This window comes from Osmia bicornis, chromosome 9 (assembly GCF_907164935.1).
Source record: "Osmia bicornis bicornis chromosome 9, iOsmBic2.1, whole genome shotgun sequence".
Taxonomy (NCBI): domain Eukaryota; kingdom Metazoa; phylum Arthropoda; class Insecta; order Hymenoptera; family Megachilidae; genus Osmia; species Osmia bicornis.
Genome location: NC_060224.1, coordinates 7,783,476 through 7,808,161, shown reverse-complemented (window position 1 = coordinate 7,808,161; position 24,686 = coordinate 7,783,476). Strand labels below are relative to the sequence as shown.

The window sequence follows — 24,686 nt, the reverse complement described above, 5'->3', positions numbered from 1 at the left end:
ATTTAGTTTTGAATATACTGTTAAATTTTCAAATCGATTGGTGATGATCTATTTGAAAAATGCGTTTAAAGTTTTCAGTAATGCTCGCAGCAGATCGGAAGGGGCTGCGCCAGAATTCGAAATTCGAGTACTCATAGATTTTTCCCAACTTAAATCTTTTGCCTTATCATTTTTAAGACATTAAGGCATCTTTTAAACAACAAAAATTTCGACTTTTTCAAAATTCTAGTGGCCTAACTCTTTAAAATGATTGGAAATTGATTTTGAATTGAGCACGATGAACGGAAGGGTTGCAGGTGTTATGAAACAGCCTGTAGGAGAGTGTCATCACACGCGACCACGTTTACACCCATGCCTTCCATTAAGCGTTCTAATCGCGTTAACCCGTATTCGATTAACCTCCTTAACGGGGAAGTTGCTTATTCTCCGATCGTTATGGTTACATGGAATTTCTATTCGTGGAAGTTGCAAGCTTGACGACGATTTTCGAAATCCTCCTTCCAACGAGTTCTTGCTCGTTTGCGGCTTAACCCTTCCGAGCGAATGGAGAAAGGCGAAGAAGAGGAAGATAAACGATCGAACGCGACGTGTATAATACTTTATCGAAGGGTCATGGATAAGTGTTATCAGCATTTGCTCGAATCAAATTCCATTAACATTATAATCCGTTAATGGCACCTAGGATCATCTTATAACTTTCGGAAAGTTCAAAGGTGCAGAGTTAACAGAGATTCGATTACACTTTGTGCTAACTTTCAGGGAATAAAATTTTCTCGGCTGAATCGTTGAAAGTTAGGCAATGAAAAATAGTTTTATAAACCGTGGAAAAAAGAGGTGATATTTCGTTTCGTTTACTTAGCGATCGACGAATGATGAAAAAAGGGTGAGACAGGGCAAGGCGAGCTAAAGTACTCGAGGAAAAGGAACGAAGAACACGCGCGAAACTCGGCCTTTCACCTTGAAACAACACCGACCGAAATAAACGGCTGTTCTCTATTTTCGGGCAACCTCTCGACCGGCACTCGAAAGTACGCTTTTCTTTTTTTCCACCGATGCATCCGCCCGTCGAGTGCACATGCACACTGCAGCCTCTGACTCGCGGCGGAGTAGACTCGTGTCGTTCAACCCCTTCCACTCGCTCGAGGCTCTAATGTAAATCCCTGTTGAACCAGCCTTTTCCGTCCTTTTTACTTGATTCCCAAGAATACACGTTAATGGAGGAAGAATGAACATCTCGATGTGTCGCGGAATCTCTCAGACGGTTCAAGTAATTATCGCGAGGAAAGCTGTGAAAAGAAAGCGGCGACGCTCGAACAATGCGTGCGCCCGCTGGCATAATTCTCGCGATAAGGAGCGTCACAATGAAACGAATTTACGGGTCGTTGAAACTCCGTAGAGGCGAGAAATTTTCAGGATATTTTTCTCGATGGCGACTGCAGCTGCCGTTGGCGCCAAGGATCTTCGATCCGCGTCCACCAGACGAGACGAGACGAGACGAGAAAGAGGAAATAAATGTCACGTTAGATCCTTCGTGAAAGGAATATCGCGGATACGATCGCTAATGCGAAAATCCATTGATAATGGAATTTGTCCGGCTTTTGTCGTTCACTTTCAACCAAGGCACGTTCTCGTGTAACCGTCAAGAAATCGAGGGAAACAAAAGGATACCGATACCGTGTCCTTTTTGATTTACCAAAGAAACGAGAGAAGAATAAGTCCGTCTATCGTTTCAATGTCTGGCGAAACATCGACGCTCAGAAATCGATTCGATGATGATCGAAGAACGTAATTTAATTTCGACTCCGTTCGAGACGCGCAAATATCAGAGAGCTTTTTATTTTTTTCTCGCCCCGGCCAAGGATATTACAAGCCAAGGACGTTTTATTCGAGAAACGAAAGCATCAAGGGAATAAATGCGATGCTCGAAGAGACGGAGAAAAGATGGAGGAGATTGATTACGACAACAAGTGGTCGGTTAATGGCGCAGACATGAAACTATAGGTCTGTATTATTAAGAATTCATTTTCTAATGGAATTAGGCCACCGGCAGTGTTAAATGCCGTCTCTAACTTAATCGTCAGCGTGAAAATACCAGGGCAATAAAGGCGTAGTAACTTATCTCGTCCCTGAAAGCATAAGCTAAGTAATCCAAACTTCGTCTTTGTCTTCGGCTTTCCTATTTACACAAGAGGTTTCATGAATCAGTGCGTTTTCAATGGCCTAAATCAGACGAGAAATTGATCTGAAAGACTGTCCGACGAATAGAAACCGAGATGCAAAGTGTTTTTCTTACAGAAAATACGTGTTCATCTCTCGTTTTCCACGAGCCAGCTAATTCGTGCAACGAAAAACGAGAAACCTCTTTTATTCTCTCTTCGCTCAAGGATCTTCGATCCATTTCGATGCTGAATGCAAGAGATATCGTGCAGATTTTCAAGAGCGGAGCATAGAAAGAAGTAATACGTAGTACGTTTCGTTTCGACGAACGATTCCCGGAGAAGAAGAAAAGTAATCGCGAACTCTTCGCAACCGTCACGTATTTCCACGCGATATTCTGCGCACAGAATAAGAGATTATGCTAGTTCACCGAGTAAATAGCACAACTTCGACTTCGTTTGCGGAAAAAACGAGAAGGAGGGAAAAAAAGAAAAAGTTAATTTTGAATGTTCCATGATGTATCTGTTTGTTATTCCTACTTGCCCGTTTCTCTCGACCGTGTTTCGCATGCGTTTCGCGAATTGTCGTGCATCCGTGAAACATTATCTTAACCAGCCCCGAGGAATACAAACTCTCCAGTTTCCACGGTGACCGATCAACGCACGATCGGACCATTTTATGAATTAAAATGTTTGTCGGTCCTGAATGTTTAACCGAAAGATGACCTCGTATGCGACCGAAATCCCTGAACCGCGGCTACGTACGTCAAACCGTTTCCATCTTTCTTTTTTCCTAGGAGAAAGAGCGAATACGCGTTGGTTAATTCCGCTGGTAGAAACGATCGAAGGGAAATCGAGAGCAACACCTGACAGAAACCTTGGTCCTTGGTTCCGACACGCCTCGTACGAAATTCCGATTGTGTCATTTCTAAATCCACGTCGCGATCGACCTTCCGATCGTTCCTCGAATCGCTTCATTAACCGTAACCCTAGAATCATAGCACGTGCCGGTTATTGGCAAACATCGATCGCAGGGAAAACTTGGGCGCGATCGAGTCGAAGCCCGGGTCGGGATCGTCTGTCCTCGACTCGTTCGCTTTAAGGCCACGTGTTTTCAATTTCGAGCTTTGATAATCTAAACACGGATCCCGTGTTTCCATTGCACGCACATGCGACCGATTGCGCAAACGGTTCATGCAAATCAGCCGATCCGTCTGCGAGCGGTAAATACGGGCGAAACGGAGCCCTCGTTTCCGATAACCGTACACATCGTTTCGCAACCATCGCCTAAACATTTTCTCTTCGTAACATTCGTGTAACATTTTTCGAGACGCGATTATCGATTGATCATTTATGCCCGTAAACGTTTCACGAATGCATCGTCGATCGAGAATCGGAACATTTTCGATTCCCGACGAAAGTGGAACAGAGCGGACTGATCGGCGCGTAAGTAGATTCAGCCGCGAGTAGTCAGACAGTGGAAGTAGATTGAGCCGCGAGCTACGAGTAGTCGGACGGAGAACGCGTTACAGTAAAATCTCTCTAATTGTCCGTTGCCCTGCTGACAGTGTCCATCGGTGTATTTCTCATCCGATGCCTATGTTCTGTTCGAGTCAGTCAGGCGATCTTTGATGAGAGTTAGAGTTTGGTAGTTTATAATAAAGCATTGTAACTTTTTTAATATTAATTTTCATTACCCGCGGATTTTTTTAACATATTGGCCAGACTCTTCTGATTGAAAAGAGATCAAACACGGTATAATTTGGAGCATATTTACTTTATTTTATGTACAAGGGAACATCCTGTCCATATAGTCCAAATTATGTCACGTTAAAAATAAGAAAGTTAAACTGTTGTTAATTTCTCGGCTGCTTTGGCTCTCGTGCTATCCTTCTCTTTTACGACTTGTCACCGGAGATCAAAAGCAGCCGCGAGGCTCGAAAAATCGTGTCCATCCTGCCCACATTGTCCATTTTCGCTTCTCAGCTTACGGACAACTACGTCGTAAATAGGTAGACATCTGAAAGTTATAAGTAATTAAAATTTCCGAAAGTCGCGACTTTTTATTTAAGAACGGAACTAGTCACGTTCTTTTAACTTTTAGTCACTAGTCTAGTAACTTTTAAATGCGTTGATCGATTAAATTTTCATTATAGACTCGCAAAAAAGTTGAAAAATTACCATTCACTATATTTTTTCACGATTTCAACAAATTATAATTTTTTAAAACGATGAAAATATATATTTTAGCGAACTAATTTTTATAGCCTCTCAAAAAACCTCAAGTTATTTAGTCCAATTTTAACCCAGGTATTCTATTTTAAACAGTGTCTACTTATTTTTGCCTCTCACTGTAGATGTCCGAAACGAGGTAATCGAAGTAGATTGAGCAGCGTGTAGTCGGCCAAGAAGCGTATCGCAGGACAGTTGAAGTAGATCGAGCTGCGTTGTGGTCAGACGGACTGGAAACAAACATTGTAGCTAATGTATCGTGCAACGAATCGAAGTCCGCTACATGTTCTCATTTTCTCCAAGGATTTACTCATTAGCTGCAATTTACGCACAGGCAAGTTTTTGTTTTTTCGAACACGAATATCATCGGTTCCAATTTGCGTAATCCCGAATAGTCTTCGAATTGCAAGCTGCATTGAACAACGTAGATCGACCTTTCAATTGAAAAAATAGACATCCCCGCGACGAACATAGGATGCCTGCGAAACTCCGATAAAACGGGTCATTGATTCCTGCGGGAAAATGTTTGCAATTATTTTTTTCGCGTCGAGATGCCTGCCGCGTTTCAGTCCGATGGATTCCTAGCCGGATTACCAATTGAATTCCGAACGTATCCGATGTTCTCCTTGACCTACTGCTAGCATCAGCAGTCGGCTTTTCGGCGCAAGTGACCGCTTACCGACGGTTTACCCTCTTCGAACGAATTTTCCAAGCGAAACGATACGAATTTCCTCGAATTACTTGACGCTAGTCGATACTGGTCGTTAGATACGTGTCTCTTGCCATGTTTCACGTAACGTTCGAGCATCGTCATCAGACGGAATGCCTTTTAATGCGATCATTGAAAGCCAGTTTCAACCGCTTATCAAATACCAAGAGGAACGGGACAGAGAACCCAGAAAGGCGATGGAACGTTCTTTGTCAGCGCCAATTGTCCACGCGCGTTCTTAATTAAATTCTACGACAAGGTTACGCGCATCTTAACGACGTTCTTATTCATCCTAATTATAAATAATTCCACCAAGCGTTTCAACTGCAAATGTTCCCCAAGTTCGACGCGTCGCTGTTGGAGATAAATAGAGATCGGTTTTTCAAATTGCACGCGAGAGTGCAGTTTTATAAAATCTCGCGTGATCCATGTTGGATAGCGAGAACGCGTCACGGTATCGGGGAAATAAAAACGAACGGAAGAGTCACGAGCTTATTGTAACCAGGAGGAGGTTCAATATACGTCGAGAAATTGTGGAATATCCTTCTTTCGTTTAACGCGTCGCTATTGTTCCCGTCCTATCTTTCGTCCTCGAATGCCGAGAATCTCTATTGGACCCTATTGTTTTCCATCTATTCTGCAATTGAAATTAAACCGTACAGCCTCTGCGAAATGGGATCCGTGAAAGCGGGAAACACGAACGTTGTTCGTTCCGATACGTTTTTTCTATAACAATGAACGACGAACAATATCAATAGAAAGATTCTCTATAAAATAACAATTAACGTCGGGTGTATAAACAAAGTAGCAAAACACGCAAGGAAAGTCGGCAGGTAATTAATGCGTTTCTTCTCGTAACAAGTTGCAGCCGAAAGAAAAGGGAGAAAGGTGACGGTAGGGTTGGTTCGAATCGCAAGGTAATTGCATTGATCCGATGTGCATTAAGCACGGTTGCAAGCACCGCTGCGTTTCTTTGGCACGCGGTTTCGTGAGTCAATAAAGCCACAACCTATTGATCCGAAAGGTTCCCCTCTCTCTCTCTCTCTCTCTCGTTCTGTGTCTGAGCTGCTTCTATCTCGATGTTGAAGGCGAGTTGTTGGCGCGTAGTACGGCTAGGCTCGAAGACAGACACACCTACCAGACGGAAGACCACTAGAAAGCTCGCAAAAGTTCTATCAACCCTCGATCTCGAGACTCACCTCTTAACCCGTGCCATAACGTCAGCTGCTGACACGGACTCTTTTCTTGTCCTCCTGCTCGAGATTGCACGCTAATCGCTTGGTCGTTTCAACGATCGTACATGTTTTATTAACCTCCTTATCCAGACCCACCTGTTATTTCATCTCCTTTCAGTTTTTCTTTTATCTCGATGCAAGCGAAAGAGCGCGAGAAGTCTAACACGCTTGATGCCTCTCGATATTGGGAAGATTCGAATCACGAAATCCTTTGTTACCATTGTGTTAAGAGTTCGTTCAACTCCTCCTAGCTCTTATTGTTCTTCCAACGAGCGATCTCTGAACGGGATACCGAGCAAGTACAATTATTATTGCTGAGAACGTTCGGACTATCCCTAGACCGAAAGTGAAAAGAAATGAATTTAGGAGATATCTTAGATTTTCGCACGCGGAATTTGTTAAAACGGAAACTGCAATTTATTCTAGGATCGTAGGACAAAGTCCTTTTTTTATTTTCTTTATTTATTTATTTACTAAACGGGATTAACCCTTTAATATAAAGTTTGACAAAAGTAATATTAAGAACCTTCGTGAATATAACAAGAACAATACATTAGGCAAAACATGTAGTTCAGAAAATAAAGGTACATTTTTGGGAATTTGTCAAGCACCTTCGGTTCAGCTTGCAGGCGAGGATTTTTTTAAACTAATTTAACTTGCATAGTGCCGTGTACCTGCGTACGTCACTCGAAGTATCTGGGTCGCCAGCTTGTGCGGTAATTGGCAGCAGACTAATTCCCTTACAATTAGTTCGTTGACGATGTCAAAGAGTGTCTCGCGATACAGTCATAGCTAATGATATTCATCCGTTACGTGGAAGCAAAGTTAAGTTAATAAAAAGTTTCTTTTCTCGAGCTTCTTGTACGATTTACGGAAACATTAACATCGTCTGAATTATTCGATATAATGTCTGAAGAGTTGCTAGTTGAATGCATCCTCTGCAATTAATCCACGCGCTGGAATTGCATCTGTACGGTTAAGTGGTAGCTTTGATATGCACAACACAATCGTATAATTTTCTATAGTTGCTATTTTATAGTTCTCCCGAGTACGAGTTTAGAAACTTTTCAATTAAATCAAATGATTGTGGATTTAACAGCAACTCGTTTGCAGGTGAAATATTCGACATATTGTTACATTGTTTTTAACAATGCAATTGAGTTTCAGTTTCCTTTTACAAACATAGACTTTTTGAATTGCTCTGTGTTTTAAAATGAATCGATGCATGAATTGCATTATTTTTATCGTCAAAGTACATTTGTCATCGATGCCAGATTTTATTACCTGATATTTTATGATCCTATGGTTTATTCATAAACAAGCTTCTCGCATGTATTTCTATTAATGAGATCAATGCTAATGGCTTTTTTTCGTTATCGCCTTATTTTTAGAGTAGAATGAAACCATAGTTAGCAAGATAAAAGAAACTGAACGTATTAATATTAAACATCCGATATAATCTCAAAGCTGTATCGTAAAATTAATAACACTTTACTAATCAAATCATTAACCCTCTATTGCATTCCGTTCCTAATTGGGAACTTAAATTTCAAATGTTCTATAGTGAATTAAGTAGACAATACTGAATACTAAAGTGGGAACATTGCGCTTATGAATATAAATAAATATTGTTTATTTCATGACCACACTTATTTTTAAATAGACTAACAGGCGTATATATTTTTTTCAACTCGTCATAAAAATTCGTGCAATAGAGCAGTGTTTCCCAACCTTTTCTGTGCCATACCCTACTTAAGCCTTTCTAAAATTCTTATACCCCCTATGTAACGTAAACCTAATTTTTAATATTCAAAAATTGAATTGTTCACTGAAGAAACTTAAATGATAAGTTTCACAAAGAAATCACTAGAAAATTGTTGAGGAAACACAGTAAGTATGTTTTCAAAATATATAATGGAGAGCTGAAATTCAAGTAGGAAATAATTTTAATGAAAGATTTTTCTATATTATTTTAATTATTAGTAATTATGGACGGTTAACTTAATTTTCGAATTGCCCCCCTTAACAATCAGATTGCCCCCCTGTGGGGCGTGAGCCCCACGTTGGGAAACACTGCAATAGAGGGTTAAGTTGTTGAATTTTCCTGCTCGTCCAGTAAACGAGATCTCTAATAATCGCTAATGAAAATTCGTAAACGGTTTCCCGCGTATTTATGACGCGATTTTAAGAGAAACGAGCAGACGGTGCTCGAGGAACAGTGGTACAAGATCTAGCACTTGAATTATCTAGGCCACCTGCTTGTGCAGAGTAACTGGCAGAAGCGTCGAGTCTCTTACATCGCTGACGGCGCTGAACCTCTCTCATCCCTGTGTATATACAAAAGCCTAGCTATAACCACTTACGAGCGTCAGCCGAAAAATAAAAGGTAACCCACACAGATGACGATGACACGACTCCGTTTCGCGACCATCTCGAACTCACCGAGAGTCGTTCGCTTCTTCGTTGGCCCTTTTTTCTCCGCGACACGAGGAAAGCTTGAAAATCAGGTTACTCGAAGACCAACTCCGTACCTTCGAACAAGCATTTTTCTTTTCTTCTAAATTTAAACCACCCTCTAAACTATTATCTTGCCGAGTATCGTGTCTGTTATTAATATAAAATGGCCGCTTGCCAATCACAGCAAACAATGGTACGAAACACTTATTCTTTAACCGATGAACGAATGAGAAACACTGCAACTTCCTTTCGTACATTCATACGCGATCGATGCCAATAAGAAAAAACTGTCTCGCGATTATGTAAATCGCGCATTAATTCCAACGTAACTACCATCTATCATCCGATATCGATCGCTGTACAATTCGCGACGGGTTGAAATTTATCCTCGTTAAATTTTCAGACCAATTACGTTCGGAAAGTTTTCGTTGCATCATTTAAGTACCGGTTAATCGTTGAAATAATACTTTTATCCGTAGTACTCTACAATAAGATGGAACACGTGTATACATAACGTCATCAATCTTGAACGTATCAACATGTTAATTGCCGGAATAAAAATGGTCCTCTGTACGATATCGAACATCATAATAATGATCGTAACGGATCATCAATCTCAAACGTATCAACATACCGACCGGGGGCAGGATATGCAACAGCGATTGATAAGCGTACAATCATTTCCTAGCTCGTCGATCACAAACGTGTCAAGAAAGTCGTAAACGAGTAATTTCAGTCAGTTAGATCGTAGAACGACGACGTTCGTGAGAAACGATCGCGATGACGGTTATCGTGAAATGATGTTCCATGACGGTGATTCCGATATTACGTAGTGGCCGAGGAAATGGTTCGTGCCAGTATCATCGAGATTACCACACCCGGCATTATTATTCTCCTCTGGTACCGTCGTACACGTATCTCGTCCTTGTAAAAGGGGCAGCCCTGTGAAAGCGAAGGCTACAACAAGCGCAATCTTTTCTCACGATCCACCGGATGGCTCGCCAGCAATTTTCATTTATTAAACTAGGACTAGAAGTACCGTGACGCACGCTCGTTCCCTGCTCTGGGATCAATTTCTCTTTGCATACATTGTTTCGAAGCTTCCGAAACGTTCGCTTCTATTCCCTATCAACTATACATTGGACGAGGCCCGGGCAAGTATCCGGATATCCAAATATCCAAGTTGCATCTCGCTACCTTGCCCCGTCGCGTCGTTTGGTTCTTGCCCTCCGAGGCACGGTTTACTTTTCCAATGATAAAATATGCACCCCAGGGACACGGGGATGCGAATACCTGTCTCTAGACACGTCGTTGGTGTCTCGTTTCATCTTCGATCATGTTCAGTATCGATAAACAACCGGGTGTATACTGACCAGGATACTGTATCGAGCGAGGAAAGGTGCAGGTATGAAAAAATAACGAGGATTGCGAAGGAACCCCGAGGCCAACAGAGGCGTACGTTCTTCTGGAAATAGTGGGTCAACGCTCAATGTTAAAGGGATCATAAAAGCGTACCAGTAGGCCATCTCGATGAATCCGTACGACGGAGACGTGCGTTTTTGTAGGCTTTCAACAGGCACCCACTGCGACACGCATTGTTGAAGAAAATAGCGATCCGTACCAGTTCACGGTACACTGCCAAATATCCTTGGTACCGATGACGTTCGAGTGAAAAATAAATAATCTTCGTGTGGAAAATAAAATAAGTATCAAACTTGGGATCATTTATTTCTCTCTTCTGAAACAAACGATGGAGAAAATAAAACGAGACAATTGATTGATCGTGCTTTCGACAAATGCTTTGGGATTACGTCTCGTCGAGTGCGATAATTAAAGGTGCCGAGTGAAGGGTTAAACTCTCTACATGCACGATTATTGATCGTGACGGTTTTCCAGCTGTGAAAAAAAGAGAGGACTTCTTTTTCGTCGCGCTCGAGTGATCGAGTGCACCCTGTTCGAGTGTCTTTTGTGTTCGCAGCTTTGATTCCTGTACGCTTCAACTGTCGTTCGATTATCCATCGCGATGCAATTAATAAGTACTCGCGGAGTACTTCTAGTACTCCCGGTACAATAGAATCGAGACAAGCTAAACGTCTAGATGAAAAATTTCGACGTAGTCGGGGAGGTTCGATCGTTATCGTCTGGAAGAGACGACTAAACGGGGGTACATCGAACTCGGGGATGCTGCGTGTTCGTACGCAAAAGGAACGAATTTGGAGCTGAAGAAGCAGTCGGGAAATGGTCTGGCTAGACGCCAGGGACCTCCTGCCATCATCTCCCTGGTTTAACAAACTACCCGCCGTCCGCGACCACCCTCTTTAACTCGTCTTCGCAAATCCATACTGGCGAAACATTCTCTCAAGACGTGCCGAAAGAAACTTTCACCGTTTGGAAAAGAAATTCTGTCTTCTTAACAGGTCTCTTCTTCTTTTCCCGACTGAAAGAATCGGACCCAGCGACGGATGTAGAAAACCGAGAAGATCGTTTAGTTTGAGAATTTGATCCACTCGGCGATTAGCTCGGTGACCTTAAGCGAGCTTAAATTGCAAGATTAACCGGCGGTAGTGATTAGCGGTAAAGATTTAACCTTGCTTCGTTCCTGAAGGTTCGTTCATTCCATCCCAGTGCATCTCAATCGAAACTCCGTGTACGTTCGCGTATCAGCTGAAACGTAACGCAATCAAATTAAACTGTGACAATGAACGGGTTAACAAAAAGAATTCGCTGGTGATAAACAAAGGTATTACCTAGTGCGTCACCGACTCTCAAACAGACAGCATTATCGTATGGTAAATGGCTACGACCACGCGAATAAACTGAACGTTGCAAACTTGAGTCACGGTAAATATGTACGCAGGTACAATCGATGGCACTGATGACCGTGTGTTGCAGCAGCTTCGCAGAATATAATCCGATTATGTTGTAGTTTATACGAACGATACGTGGATCGTTTGCTGGGCACGTGTTACTTCGCTGTTGCACCCGTGTCGTCGTTGTTGGAAATGTCACGTAACAAAGCGATCGGTAGCCTCCGTAATGACACTAGAACACGTTTAGTTTCATTTGTTCGAATTCGTTTGCAAACACCTGGGATTTTCAGTTTCATTCTAAGCTTTTCATTTACTAAAAAAAAAAAAAGGAATTGATATCGCTACGTTTCACGCGAGACAGTTCGTTAAAGGGGTAGTTTCTTGTCGAAGAGCAGGTCGCAAATTTGACGGGTAGTAAATCGATGGGTAGCTGGCTTTAACCAAATTTCAATTTCCCCTGGCGAGATCGCTACGAGAGATCCCATCCGTCGAATTAATGGGCTGCGTGACGCAGGAGACTGGTGTAATGGTAATTTGAACGGTAAATGCGGAGGTTGATACTGGCTCGTCGGTTATCCGAGGTCAGCTAATCAGTTGCACGCGTTCTATCTCGTAAGCTCATCTCTTCGCGTACCTACGTCTGCGTTCTTCTTCGACAAGGTCGTACTCGAGGTTTTCGCACCATCTACCTGCTGTTTGTTTTCGAGCATTCTTTGCGTTTGCCATAGGTGTTAACTCTTCGCGGTCCAAGTACGCCTGCCAGGCATAAATTAAATCGAGCCTCCTTGCCTAGAGAGTCCGCGGTACTCGAGAGTTCTGGCAGAAAGAGATAAGTTTCCTTCGCTTTAAAATTAAAGAAGATTTATCGGTACTCTTCGCGATTCACTCGTACACTTGGTTAATTTGCAAAGTCAAGCGTATGCACCCTTTCCCGTACTCGGTACACCTGGATGAATTTCTTCGTTTCACTACCTGTTGCCTTCTTTCCTTTCCGTTCGTCGCTCATATTTATGCATTTCCGCGACAAATGGTCGTGCACCTGCACTAAAGAGAAACGCATTCACGTGGCCGTCTTTCAATTGACAGCGTTGACTCCGTTGCACCCCACGTTTACGCGATGCCACGCTTAAATCGAGATTGAAAGCCATCGAATACAAAAGGTGATCTTTATTTGCAAGCATACTCTTCCGGGTTCTCCAGATGCTACGAAGCGTATCGCGAAGAGGGTTTTTATTGATGCTGCTTGGACCAACGATCCAACAGGTGGAAAACATTGAATGGGATGAGGGAGATAACGAACGTTATCGATAATATAGATAACGATCGCGTGAGATAATTAAATTTTTTATTGCGAAAAACTAGAGGTAAATAACGGGGTTGTTGATGATTTTATTGTTCCAGTGGTGACGAAGCAAGGTGGAGGTTGAAGTTAAAAATAACTGGGAGACTAACAGGTGGATAAGGGTTGAAATTGGTGAAGTAGCACCACGCGTCACGCAGGGGTGGTGGGTCTATGGGGGGCTCCGCCCCAGCGGCCCCCCGGCTCCAATCCGAACGGAAACTGCCGAAACGGTGGCATTCTGGCAAGGTCCAAGACCGCCCCGCTTCCGGTACCACCGTCCAAACGGATGAAGAGCCCCTCCAACATCATGAGGCAGTCTAGCCTCACCAAGCTTGGTTCCATGATCAATACCGCTGTGAACAAGAGAGTCGGTGAGTACTACTTTCTTCTTTTCCTTTCCCTTTCTCTTCCTATTCTGTTTTCTCTTATTGCTACGCTTTTCTTCAACTTTAAGCTTCAAATTGGTATGCTGTAAGTGATATTTCGCGTTTCTTTTATGTCATGAAATCGTGTTAAACTTTCTAGCTTTCGAAATCGGGCATTTGATACGTAACAATCTATTAAATTCATTTTGATTTATTTCTACATTCATGGAGTAGCAGTATGTTAAATATTTTACACTTACAATTTCAATATTTTTGAAAAATAATCAATTATAACTCTGCGCCTGGAACTAGCCACCTGCCGTACGCGCAAGCAATGCGGGTTGCCATTGTACAGGGGCATGTCGAATCCCTCGCTACGCGAACAGGAATACGGTTAATACTCGAAACAAACTGTAAATTATACATTCTATCGTACATTCGAGGCACGAAAAGGCATAGGAGGTCGTAAAAACTTTTTACAGCCAAACATCGGTAGACACCGGGGGAACGTTAACCGTGTCGTAGTTTGATGTTTTTGCGCGCAAATACGTAGGCAGGAAACGAGTCAAGAATCGTTTACGTTTAACGTTCAGTTGGTAAACTCGACGGTGCTCGATGTCACGTGGCAATAACAGTATGTTGTCGCGATCGTAGCCGGTATCGTGTGAGAAAACGGTTTGCAAGAACCGTCATCCGAGGATGAATTCCCGAAGCCGAACCAAGATCAGGAGGCACTCCATCGATTTGGACAGGAGTTTCATTTGTGAAACGAACACGAACACTGAGAAAAGCGCGATCGAGAAAAGCTACGATCATTATCTTCGTAAGTACAAGAGAAACACAATGAAATTTCGTAACGAACACGGTGATGATTTTTGAAAACTGGAACGTTGATCGATTTTAAACTGTTACCATCGAATCTTTTGTCTCGAGGAGCACGTAACTTCTTCGACGTTGTTTTTCTGTTTGTACTTTTCGAAAAACACAGTCAACTCTCGGCAAACATGTCGAGTCGAGGTAAACGTTGCACCGGCTCTACACGCTTGTTAGTGCAAACTCATTAACATCCTCCATCTAACACGTTCGACAACCAGTGTTTCGTGTGTCGTTACGAGAGCTGATGCACTTTCGTACCACTTCGAGACAGTCTCATAGGTCGTTTTATTCGCGAACGTGCTAGGCACCGTATAAAACAACACTCGTCTTCGTTTATTTGTTTAATCTGTTCCCGTCGGAATTGATTGTTCAAACAAACGAAATAACGTGACGCGTTTTTAATACCTGACTTGTTGATGGAACAGATAAGCGTTATCGCATTTTTAAGTTAATAGTAACTAAAAATTGAAAGACGTACGATCCGCGTTATCAAGGTCCTTTTAATTCCAGCATATATATTTTATAAAATTTCTCGTAAAACCAGCCACGGCTTTGAAACATGTAGAAAGCTTGTCTCTTCCTGTGGCGAGTACGCCGTGATTAGAATTTAAATTCTATGCTTTCGAGTGACGGTTCGAAACAACGCCCGAAAATGTCCTCTCTTTGCTTCTTCGTTCGTACATTTTATTCTTTCGCTTCGAATCATAAAGCGGATGATAATTTTTCTTAGTTTTTTGTAACTGCAAAGGAAATACGCTCGTAAAACGTTGAGCGTATAATAGCCGACGATCGATCTACGAATAGAGAAAAAGCATATTAATATTCAATGCAGGCCGGACGTTACGACCTTATCAAGGATGAGATTTGTTAAAATAAAACACAATGACTTTTCTGCTTCTGAATGCGGTGAGAATGTATGACGGGTTTCGATCTTGAGGACACGTGATCCAAGTAATTTTAATGTTCGTTGAGTTTTCACGGTTGAAGTTGAAAAGAAGAAAATTCTTTTCACATTCAAGTAATTCTAGTTCTGCTAAAAATGGATCGCTCGATGACAGACTTTCATTCAGGCAAGAATTTTTCACGCTTCTCCAAGAACGTGCCTATGTTTTCCTCTTTGGAGGAATTGCATGAGAAACTAACAGAACTTTTAGGTAATCTTTCCTTTAATATAATCCCGTAAATAGTTTAGATTAATTTATAATAAATAGTGTTTTTCGTACGAGTTACTTTATTTTCTTTTTTACAAAAAAGTCTTATTCTAGCACGAACAAATAGCGCAGATGAAAAGAAAAATTTAATTTATAGTTACCGAACAAATATATAACATTTATATAAACTTATAAAAGAATTGAAATAATGATTTATCGAAGAACGTTGAATAGGTGGTTTCAAGTTGCCGTTTAAATTTTCCGCACTGTAGATGGCACTGTTCGGTCGGCCATGTTCGGTAATTTTCGTTGCATTTCGGGTGCAATCGGTTTTCGCACACAAGATGGCGATTACCGTGGAAGTAGCGAAACCTGGCTGCGGTGTGACGTCACGCCATAGTAGTGTTGTGTGGTTATGCGTTCGTGAATTCCGCCATTGAAAGTTGGTGATCGCGTTCAGAACAGTGGCGGACTAGACGGACGAATATGTGACAGGATAAAAGGTTGCACGAAGTGTTGTAAATAAGCGTGAAGGTATCCCCTGGTTCCTGGTCGCCGGCGTGGCGCGCCGCGCGCGTGTATCTCTGGTCGAGTAGGTGGTATTGGAGCTCGCACCGGGATTAAGCTCGCGTGCGAATCTCTCTGGTTGCGTAGTGTCTCGTATGCGAGATGGCCGGTAAGTAAACGTCGTGGACGGTAGTGTATTCTGCGTGGTCGCCGTATAATTTCTACCGCACGCCGTAAACCGAACAGTGCGTCGCTCCTGCTGGCCGCCTCGCCGCGCCGCGGTAACCTGAACCTTGACCCAGATACTATCACGGGTTCACGGGTATATCCGCAGCGCTCACAGTACACGCAACGTTCTTCTTCGTCAATTCCGCATCCTCAAATATAATCACCCGTACCCACTCTCTGGATTCTTGCCGTGCGCGGGGCCAAATGCGCCCGTCGCCGGCGACGGCGACGGCAACGGCGGCGGCGGTGGCGACGGCCTAGAAGCACGATGGATTGCGCCGAAACTTCAAGTAGGCTTACTTTTACCTTTTTTCCGATCTGTTTTTTCACTTTCTTTTGCTGCTTTATTGTTTCAACTGTCCGCATTGTTTCGCCCCGTCGAACGCTTTTCCATAGCTCTTTGTAATAAAAAATGATTTTCTTTTATCGGGATTTTATCGGCACTCATCTTTACAGGTTTACTTTATCATGCTTTGCAGGTGCATTCTCGTATTCGTTCCTGTTTCTTCCTTTCGCCTCGTTGTCCTTATCGATTTCTACCGCTTTTCTTGTTTTTCATTCGATTGTGCGTGTTTCATGCGTGCAGTCGATCGAGCGAAAACACCGCGTTCGGTTTTGGAGCAAACCTCCATATCTTGTTTCCATTATACATCTATCTAATTCGGAGTAAAAACCCGTGATATAATACATGCGATAAGCATTATCGGTTTTCGATCTGTTTTGTAATAACAGTTATGTATAAACATATTACTAGTTTAAAAAGTGAACACTATATCTGATTACATATATTACTCAGGGTAATGAAGTTTTCCACTGTTCACCTAAAGATTTTACAGTGTTCTTACAAATTCTCAATTTGTTCAGATTTTAAATAAATTTCTCTGTGTACAGTGTTTGCATATTTTTGTTTCAGGCAATGGCGACATACAATGGTGTTTCTCACAAGTGAAAGGAACATTGGAAGACGATGTCACAGAAGGTAATTCCAATTTAAAGTTTACTTATATTCGTTGAGAATGTTATCTTATCAGTTAGCATTTACTAAACTGAGGGAAACAAGTGCTGTTATTCAGTAATTATACACTCGTTAAAGTATGTTTGAATTCATAGAATAATTCATTAATTTTTTTTTAGAGTAATTGAATTGTTTCTTCCATTTTCTCTTTTGATTCTAGCTGATATAATCTCATGTGTTGAATTTAACCATGATGGCGATCTTCTTGCAACAGGAGATAAAGGTGGACGGGTTGTTATTTTTCAAAGAGACCCCATTGTAAGTTGAACCATTTTTGTAACATTATTACTATTTATATTTATTTGAATGTGTTAATTCTTGCATTCTTAATAAAGAAAAGCTCGTCCTTTAAATAAAAATTATGTTTATATGTTAGTATTGGATTATTGCCAAGTGTATGTTACATTTTCCTATCTTTAGAAAAGTTCTAAAGATAATCATTGAAACAATGAAAGGAATAAAGATTTTTACTTGTTTTTCATTCAATTTTTCAAGTAGTTGTGATAAATTTAAGTAAAAGAAATTAATGGGGTTTCATGAAATCTTAAAATAATAAAGAAATATTTACATTTGTGTAGAGTAAAAACAGTATACCTCGGAGAGGTGAATACAATGTATACAGCACCTTCCAAAGTCATGAACCTGAATTCGATTACCTGAAATCATTAGAGATAGAAGAAAAAATTAACAAAATTAGGTGGCTGAAAAGAAAAAATCCTGCTCATTTTTTACTTTCCACAAATGATAAAACAATCAAATTGTGGAAAGTTAGCGAACGGGATAAAAGAGTAGAAGGTTATAACACAAAGGAAGAAAATGGTACAATTCGTGATCCTGCTTGTATCACTTCCTTAAGGGTAAGTATCGTTAATAAATATTTGCATGCTTTATATGTAAAATAAAAGTTTATGAATTATTTGAATATTGCGAATAAAATGATTTAAAATTGCTTTTTTTTTTGTTACTGTAAATTCTTCACAAACGGTGTCCTTTGTACCATTGTAGATCTAACAAAAAATACTTACAATAGAAATGGTCAAGAAGTTCAAATATGCACATAACATTGAGAGTTTGGTATTGTGACAGTGAAACCTATTTATGGTATTCATAGGCATTGCATGAAACAAGGCTTTTAAAATACATGTTTGAAGTGCCTAATTGTTTAATTATTTAGGTACCAACTATAAAACCAATGGAATTAATGGTAGAGGCATCCCCAAGAAGAATATTCGCCAATGCGCACACCTATCATATAAACAGTATAAGTGTCAACAGTGATCAAGAGACATACCTCAGTGCTGATGATCTTAGAATTAATCTTTGGCACCTTGAGATCACAGATCAGAGTTTTAGTATCCTTTTTTTATATGTCATTTAATGTTTGTTTTATTTTTATCATTTGATATTTGTATTGTATCAGCAAATTTGAATGATTTCCTTAACAAATGGTACACAGATATAGTAGACATTAAGCCAACTAATATGGAGGAATTAACCGAAGTTATCACTGCTGCGGAATTTCATCCAGCAGAGTGTAACGTTTTGGTATATAGTAGTAGCAAAGGAACAATTAGACTCTGTGACATGAGATCTGCTGCACTTTGTGACCAACACAGTAAACTCTTTGAAGAACCAGAAGATCCAACAAATAGAAGCTTTTTCTCTGAAATAATTTCGAGTATAAGCGACGTAAAACTTAGTAATTCAGGAAGATACATGATCAGTAGAGACTACCTCAGTGTGAAAGTGTGGGATTTACAAATGGAAACAAAACCCATTGAATGTTACCCTGTATGTAATTAAAATATAAATTTATCCCCTTATTCCCAATATATATCAGTAACCATCAATTGCATTATTTCAGGTACATGAATACCTAAGATCAAAGTTATGTTCATTGTATGAGAATGATTGCATCTTTGACAAATTTGAGTGTTGTTGGAGTGGTAATGATTCTGCAATTATGACGGGTTCATATAATAATTTCTTCAGAGTATTCGATCGTTCAACTAAACGTGATCTCACATTGGAAGCAGCTCGTGACATTGCCAAACCAAAAACACTTCTGAAACCGCGTAAGGTGGGTATAAACGTTTGAAGTGTATATAAAATAATTTTCCATTCATTAGTAACATAAGTGCTTTATTATAAAGGTCTGTACTGGTGGTAAACGTAAAAAAGATGAAATTAGCGTCGACTGCCTGGATTTCAATAAAAAGATATTACATACTGCTTGGCATCCATCAGAAAATGTGGTAGCTGTTGCTGCTACGAATAATCTCTTCCTATTCCAAGACAAACTCTAGCAGCACATTTGTATGCAAGTAAGTTTAGCGAGCAAGCATTAAGTTTTGAGCAAAAAAATACATGTTCATAGTGGTAGTAGAGAACTATGTTGTTTTTTTTTGTTTGCTTCTCTTTTAGATTATTCAGCGATATATACTGACGTGAGCAGGGCACGTTCAACTAAAATGTTCCAGTGGAACAAGTGGTGTCTGAATTACACTGACGAAAGTCGACTACTAATGTGTCAATGATTGACTGACCGAAGAGTGGTGTACGTAGCGCCGTCCACGCAGCTCACATTATTCATACACATTATGTACACACAAACATACAGAATTGCACGTAACACCTTGTCGCGCGTTATGTGTATATAAATGCATGCAAGCAGAGACATATGTATAGCTCTTCAAACTACCAAAATCCGCTAGTTCAAATAAAATGCACGTGGAATCATTGTCCATTTATGAAAAACTGTATAGTTCAACCAAATAATAGACTCGTGTTGGCGGTTATTGATTAACTATTTTAACGAAATATTAATGTGTTCCGTTTGCTTGTACCGTACAAATTTTTATACCGTTCAATTTTAAATGCCTTTTACAAATATGCTGTTTTCATGTATGGAACGGTATTTATGAAACAAAATATTATAGCAGAACGAAATTACTAAATGCGGTTAATGCAATCCCGATGAATAAACGTGATACCGACATTTATTTAATTAATTAATTTGTAACATGAAAAGAAACGCCTAAAAGATGTAAAATTAAAAAGTGGAAGTGGTCGCATGTGCCAATGAGATTTAGCTATAACTCGTCACCATTTTATTCTCAACTCAGTATTTTTCTTCATAAGCTTTCATGTAGTACAATGTTTATACTTTCAATAGATAGTTAATTCAAAATTAATCGAAATTACTTTTTCTTCGTAAAAATTCGCTGATCTTCGAGTAAAAGTATTTTCGTAATTAATAATAGTAGCGAGTAAATGTGTTGAAGTATGCCGGCAGTTACCATTATAAAGAAAGCAATCACGCTTTTAATAATTTGAATTAGTCATTTATCATCATTATTTAATCAAGGATAATATTAAACCATAGGCCTATTATTCTTTGTGTTTTCGAACAAAATATATGTTCTAGGTATACCTTTCGTGGTATGATAGTTGAAACACAAATATTCGCCGATACGAGTCAAAATCTGGAATGACATAAATTTCACCGTCTGCTAAAAACTTGTGGATAAATAATTAGCATCGATGCATTGCATACATTAAGCAATAAAAAAATTTTAAAAAATACAGCATGGGTGCGAAGCACCATTTACCGATTGCCGCTTTCTAAACAAAAATAAATAACTCAATCAAGAGGTACACGGAAATTCTGGTAACTGTTAGATGAAATACAGATTTTCTAATATTTCTTATTGATAACTTATTAACACTTATACACTTATGCATATAAACAGCGATTTCGTACACAGATTGAAATTAAGAAAAGTGCATTTGACGATGGTAAGCTGGGCTTGCAGAGTTTATGTAAACTAAATGTGCTGAGTAACGTACGTTTATTAGCGGAATGTAATTTTTCAACATTCAAAATTTAGAGGGATAAAATTTGAACAACAGAATTGAAATATACGCGCTGATTATCGATTGCGATCAAGGTGAATAAAATTGAAATTTTCTTATCGATTAAAAATTGAACAATAGCAAATAATTGTCTTGGCGAGACATAGCTTATATCGGTGACTTAAATTATACACGATAGGGAATTACAGCTAACAATTTTCGCTTGTACGAAAATTGTTAGATTTCTTGAGATGTAAGATTATCAAACGACTTTCGAGGTTTCTTAATGATACAAGCAATCATATAGTTTTCTATAAAAAGAAAAAAGAAACAAAGTATACACACAATTCCCTGATAGATCTGCACTTTGGCCAAAAATAAACCTACGTGATATGAAAATTTTTTAACTTATGCGCTTTGATTGGTTTTAACTGATCATATTCTTACTCGAACGATATGTAATATTTAAGCATTAAGTTTTAGGTATTGAAAATGATCGATTAGGTATTTTATGTATTGGATTTTTAAATTAAAAAAAAAAAGGAAGCATGTTACATGTTATTACGTTTTTTGCAATGCAAAGTTTACACGTCTTACAGTATCGTCTAGGGAAGGAAGTTTCGTCATGTTTGAGCATGAAATTTTTTCACTGCAATGCATGAAACGTAATAATCTTTGTAACAAACCAGAATTATTACTCAGTATCTTTGTAACAACGTTTAGGCAATTATGTACTCATTGCGAAAGGACGTGAAAAAAAAGACGCACGAATAAAAAAGATATTGGAAAATCATAATCGATAAGTTGTAATCGTGATGTGTATGTTTGTTGAAACGGATATTATACGTAAAGGAACCGCGAAATTCGTTCTGTGCTCGAACAAAAAAAACGTAGAATTATTTTTTACAATAAGTAATTAATATTATTACTGCTATTATTATTATTATTACTATTATTAATATTAATATCATAGGGACTCTGCGTTATTTTGTTTATTTTGTTAACTGCTATGCAGGTTTAGTCACAGTGATGACGATTTGATCTGTTCGGTAAGCTAGATAGCATATGATGTCGAAGATGATGTAATTAATTGATTATGAATTAAAATGATCGTGTTTAGTGACCGGAATAAAACGTAAAACTTGTATTTGTTTCGTGGAATGAGACAAATTGTATGGGAACCGTTCTATTCCGACAACACTTGATGTAATGCAACGAAGAGCCTGGGGCTCCCGTTAGATTTTTCTTATTAATGTAATACGGGGACTAAAATACGACAAATTATTATCGAATGAGAAACTAAAGAAAAAAAAATGAACGATATTAAAACTAAATGCAATTTGTATTCGATTGCTTGATATGTGGAGGCGAAACGGGAGGTTTCACGCATAAATAACATTCTGACTATTTAAAAAACAACAAAAATATTAACAATGCCTTACGACGTCGTATCATCGCTGCATCCGTGCATCGGACAATCCGAATCGATGTAAAAGTAGAAAGAAAAGAAAAAAAAATTGAACGCTGAGCAGAGTAGAATTTTTGGCACGCAGGACCTGTCTCGTTGTGATAATAAACGTCATCGTAATTTACTAGCCGAATGTTGGAGCTCTATTTTTCTTAAGGTATCACATATTATTAGTCCATACTTAGCGTTTTTTATAGAGAATACGTCTTGAAGTGAGTCTTTTTACCTGTCTTGCGTGAGATAACGACCATATTCGGGTTACACTTGCAGTAGCAAGACTCGCGATAGGATTATTAATTTTTTTTTTCTTCTTTTCGATCATTATTATACATTTCATTTCTTCTCGCTAATACACACGCAATTAGGTAGAAAGAACGATCTTGGATGAATCTATCCATCGTCGAATTAAGAAGAATCGTGCCATAGAACATTACTTATAATATCGTCATCGTTTTTATTCTCTATTTCATCATTTGTACCTTATTACTATTCTTCTTTTTCTTTTTTTTTTCAGAACACAAAATCGAGAGAAAAGGTCAAGTTCTTTCTCCGAGATTCAAAATTGTACGTCTGCACGGTATAAATTTTTGTAAAAGATTTATGCTTCGAATATACATTACCGGTGGAAAATTTGAGACTGGAATATTTCATTTCTGTCCTTACCAAAAGCAATTTCTTGTTACTGCTTTCATTTGATTACACTTTAATGATTAATAATCATTTAGCTAGATCGTACAAGGTGTCTCATTGTTTCAATTCTTATTTTTTAGAAGTAAAGGAAAATTATGAAAGCTATGGTTAATTAACTTTGATAGGAATACGAAAACAGTAGTCTCAGAATCTTAACCGATAATGTGCATATATTTCAAAAAATAAAAAGCGTCACGAAAACTGATGTAATATCGAAAAAACGTAAGGCACGCATTAAGGTAGCGAGAAGAATGATGTAAAGCATAAAAAATGAATAATGAACAAGACTATTGAAACCGAACAGCAATCGAGTAACAATAATTTTCAATCCTGCTTTACGACTCTACCATTCAGCCTGATCGTAATTGTTTCAACGGATCCTCGTACGGGTCTCGGATATCTTCGATTACAACCTCTGTACTTGAACATCTCCGAGATCGTCGAGTTTATTTTGTACCGTAATTAATGTGCCTCAAATGATGTCAGCGATAACGAGAGCGAATGGCGAACGAAATTCATGCAAAACAGAATGAACAGTATAAATGTAGAATCATGTTAAAATGCTGCGAGCGCAAACATTGTCCCGATTAGATGTACTGATGGCTTATCAGGAATTTATAAAAGGGTCCTGGAACGTCGGAGGAATGGAAACGGCGCGAATATACAGATGAACGCAAAATGAAAAGACACTTGTATTATAAATGTAGCATTACGGTAGCGTATGTAAAGCGCATTAAGATTCGATTTATTCAAACGAACGAATACTGCGCCGAGATATAAATAGGTTAACATGGTAGCTAGTTCTGAACGAATGACAAGTATGAATATTCTGTACTCTGCACGTTTGTGTTGTTGCATGTCTGTAAAGACAGAGGAAGGCCAATGATAGAATTTTTTATTTATTATTCTTCTTTCGGGATGAAATGATACGCGCATGCAAGCATCGAATATTGTCAGGCAAATATGAAATCTATTCCGACACTGAGTTACGATTAAAGATTTGTAATCATTTTTATGAAGTTTTCTATTTGGAGTTTGAATCTTCTGAATTGAATCAATGAAGTGTTTAACTATGTATACGCCTGAAGGATACATATATTCGATGTGGATAATAATGCGTTTCCAGTAGTGTCGACTGAGATTGAACGAATGCTTCCAGAATTGATTGACATTTTAATATTAATCTCCTCATTCCCGTCCCTCCTTTTCTTTCGCCGTCATTGTAATATCGTTACGATCACCACCTTTTATTTTTGCGAGCGAACGATAAAGAGAACATGATACTATTAACAATAAAATTATGAATTTGCATAATAAAATTACCGATATTGAATCTACAATGAACTTGTGTGTATTTATTTCTTTCCCTTTGCATGCATCTTTTATATATGACAAGTGCTTTTACACCACTCTCCATCCCTTACATCCCTTCCATTCATTACATCTCTGCATCCCTTCATCGCTCACATCCCCGTATATCTTACATCTCTCTATGTTTTACACCTTTATATCCCATACACTCTTCAATCCTTTACATCTCCCTATCCCTTAAATGTCTGTTCCTCTTACAATCCTGCTTCCCTTATAACC

At 39.3% G+C, this 24,686-nt stretch overlaps 1 protein-coding gene and 1 long non-coding RNA gene across 8 annotated transcripts; one reads left to right on the top strand and one right to left on the bottom strand.

The window, feature by feature from the left end:
- Window positions 1–12,927: 12,927 nt before the first annotated feature.
- Window positions 12,928–15,360, bottom strand: LOC114875075. Of its 2 annotated transcripts, XR_003789199.2 has the most exons (3): window positions 14,219–15,360; window positions 13,567–13,680; window positions 12,928–13,294 (listed from the first exon to the last, which is right to left on the bottom strand). It is a non-coding gene; the product is annotated as an uncharacterized LOC114875075 (long non-coding RNA). The 2 variants fall into 2 exon arrangements; XR_003789200.2 differs by lacking the exon at window positions 13,567–13,680.
- LOC114875074 (protein phosphatase PP2A 55 kDa regulatory subunit) lies at window positions 13,224–24,440 on the top strand. Of its 6 annotated transcripts, none has more exons than XR_003789197.2 (10): window positions 13,767–14,129; window positions 16,982–17,047; window positions 17,244–17,341; window positions 17,662–17,940; window positions 18,258–18,435; window positions 18,540–18,874; window positions 18,948–19,163; window positions 19,237–19,407; window positions 19,508–22,563; window positions 22,921–24,440. XR_003789197.2 is itself a non-coding variant. In XM_029184995.2 (10 exons), the coding sequence occupies exons 2-9, from the start codon at window positions 16,337–16,339 to the stop codon at window positions 19,387–19,389; spliced, it is 1,347 nt and encodes a 448-aa protein (XP_029040828.1). In that variant the 5' UTR covers window positions 15,608–16,009; window positions 16,087–16,336; the 3' UTR covers window positions 19,390–19,407; window positions 19,508–24,440. The 6 variants fall into 6 exon arrangements, 5 of the variants coding, with proteins under 5 accessions (XP_029040825.1, XP_029040824.1, XP_029040828.1 ...); XM_029184995.2 differs by lacking the exon at window positions 13,767–14,129 and adding exons at window positions 15,608–16,009; window positions 16,087–16,358 and having other exon boundaries at window positions 19,508–24,440; XM_029184992.2 differs by lacking the exon at window positions 13,767–14,129 and adding an exon at window positions 13,224–13,312 and having other exon boundaries at window positions 19,508–24,440.
- Window positions 24,441–24,686: the final 246 nt, after the last annotated feature.

Bases quoted from the DNA above. Each gene is read 5' to 3' on its own strand.
- LOC114875074 (XM_029184991.2), top strand. From the start codon at position 14,006: ATGAATTCCCGAAGCCGAACCAAGATCAGGAGGCACTCCATCGATTTG. The intron at 18,436-18,539 runs GTATCCTTTTTT...AATGGTACACAG, and splicing joins GATCACAGATCAGAGTTTTA to ATATAGTAGACATTAAGCCA. The intron at 18,875-18,947 runs GTATGTAATTAA...GCATTATTTCAG, and splicing joins AACCCATTGAATGTTACCCT to GTACATGAATACCTAAGATC.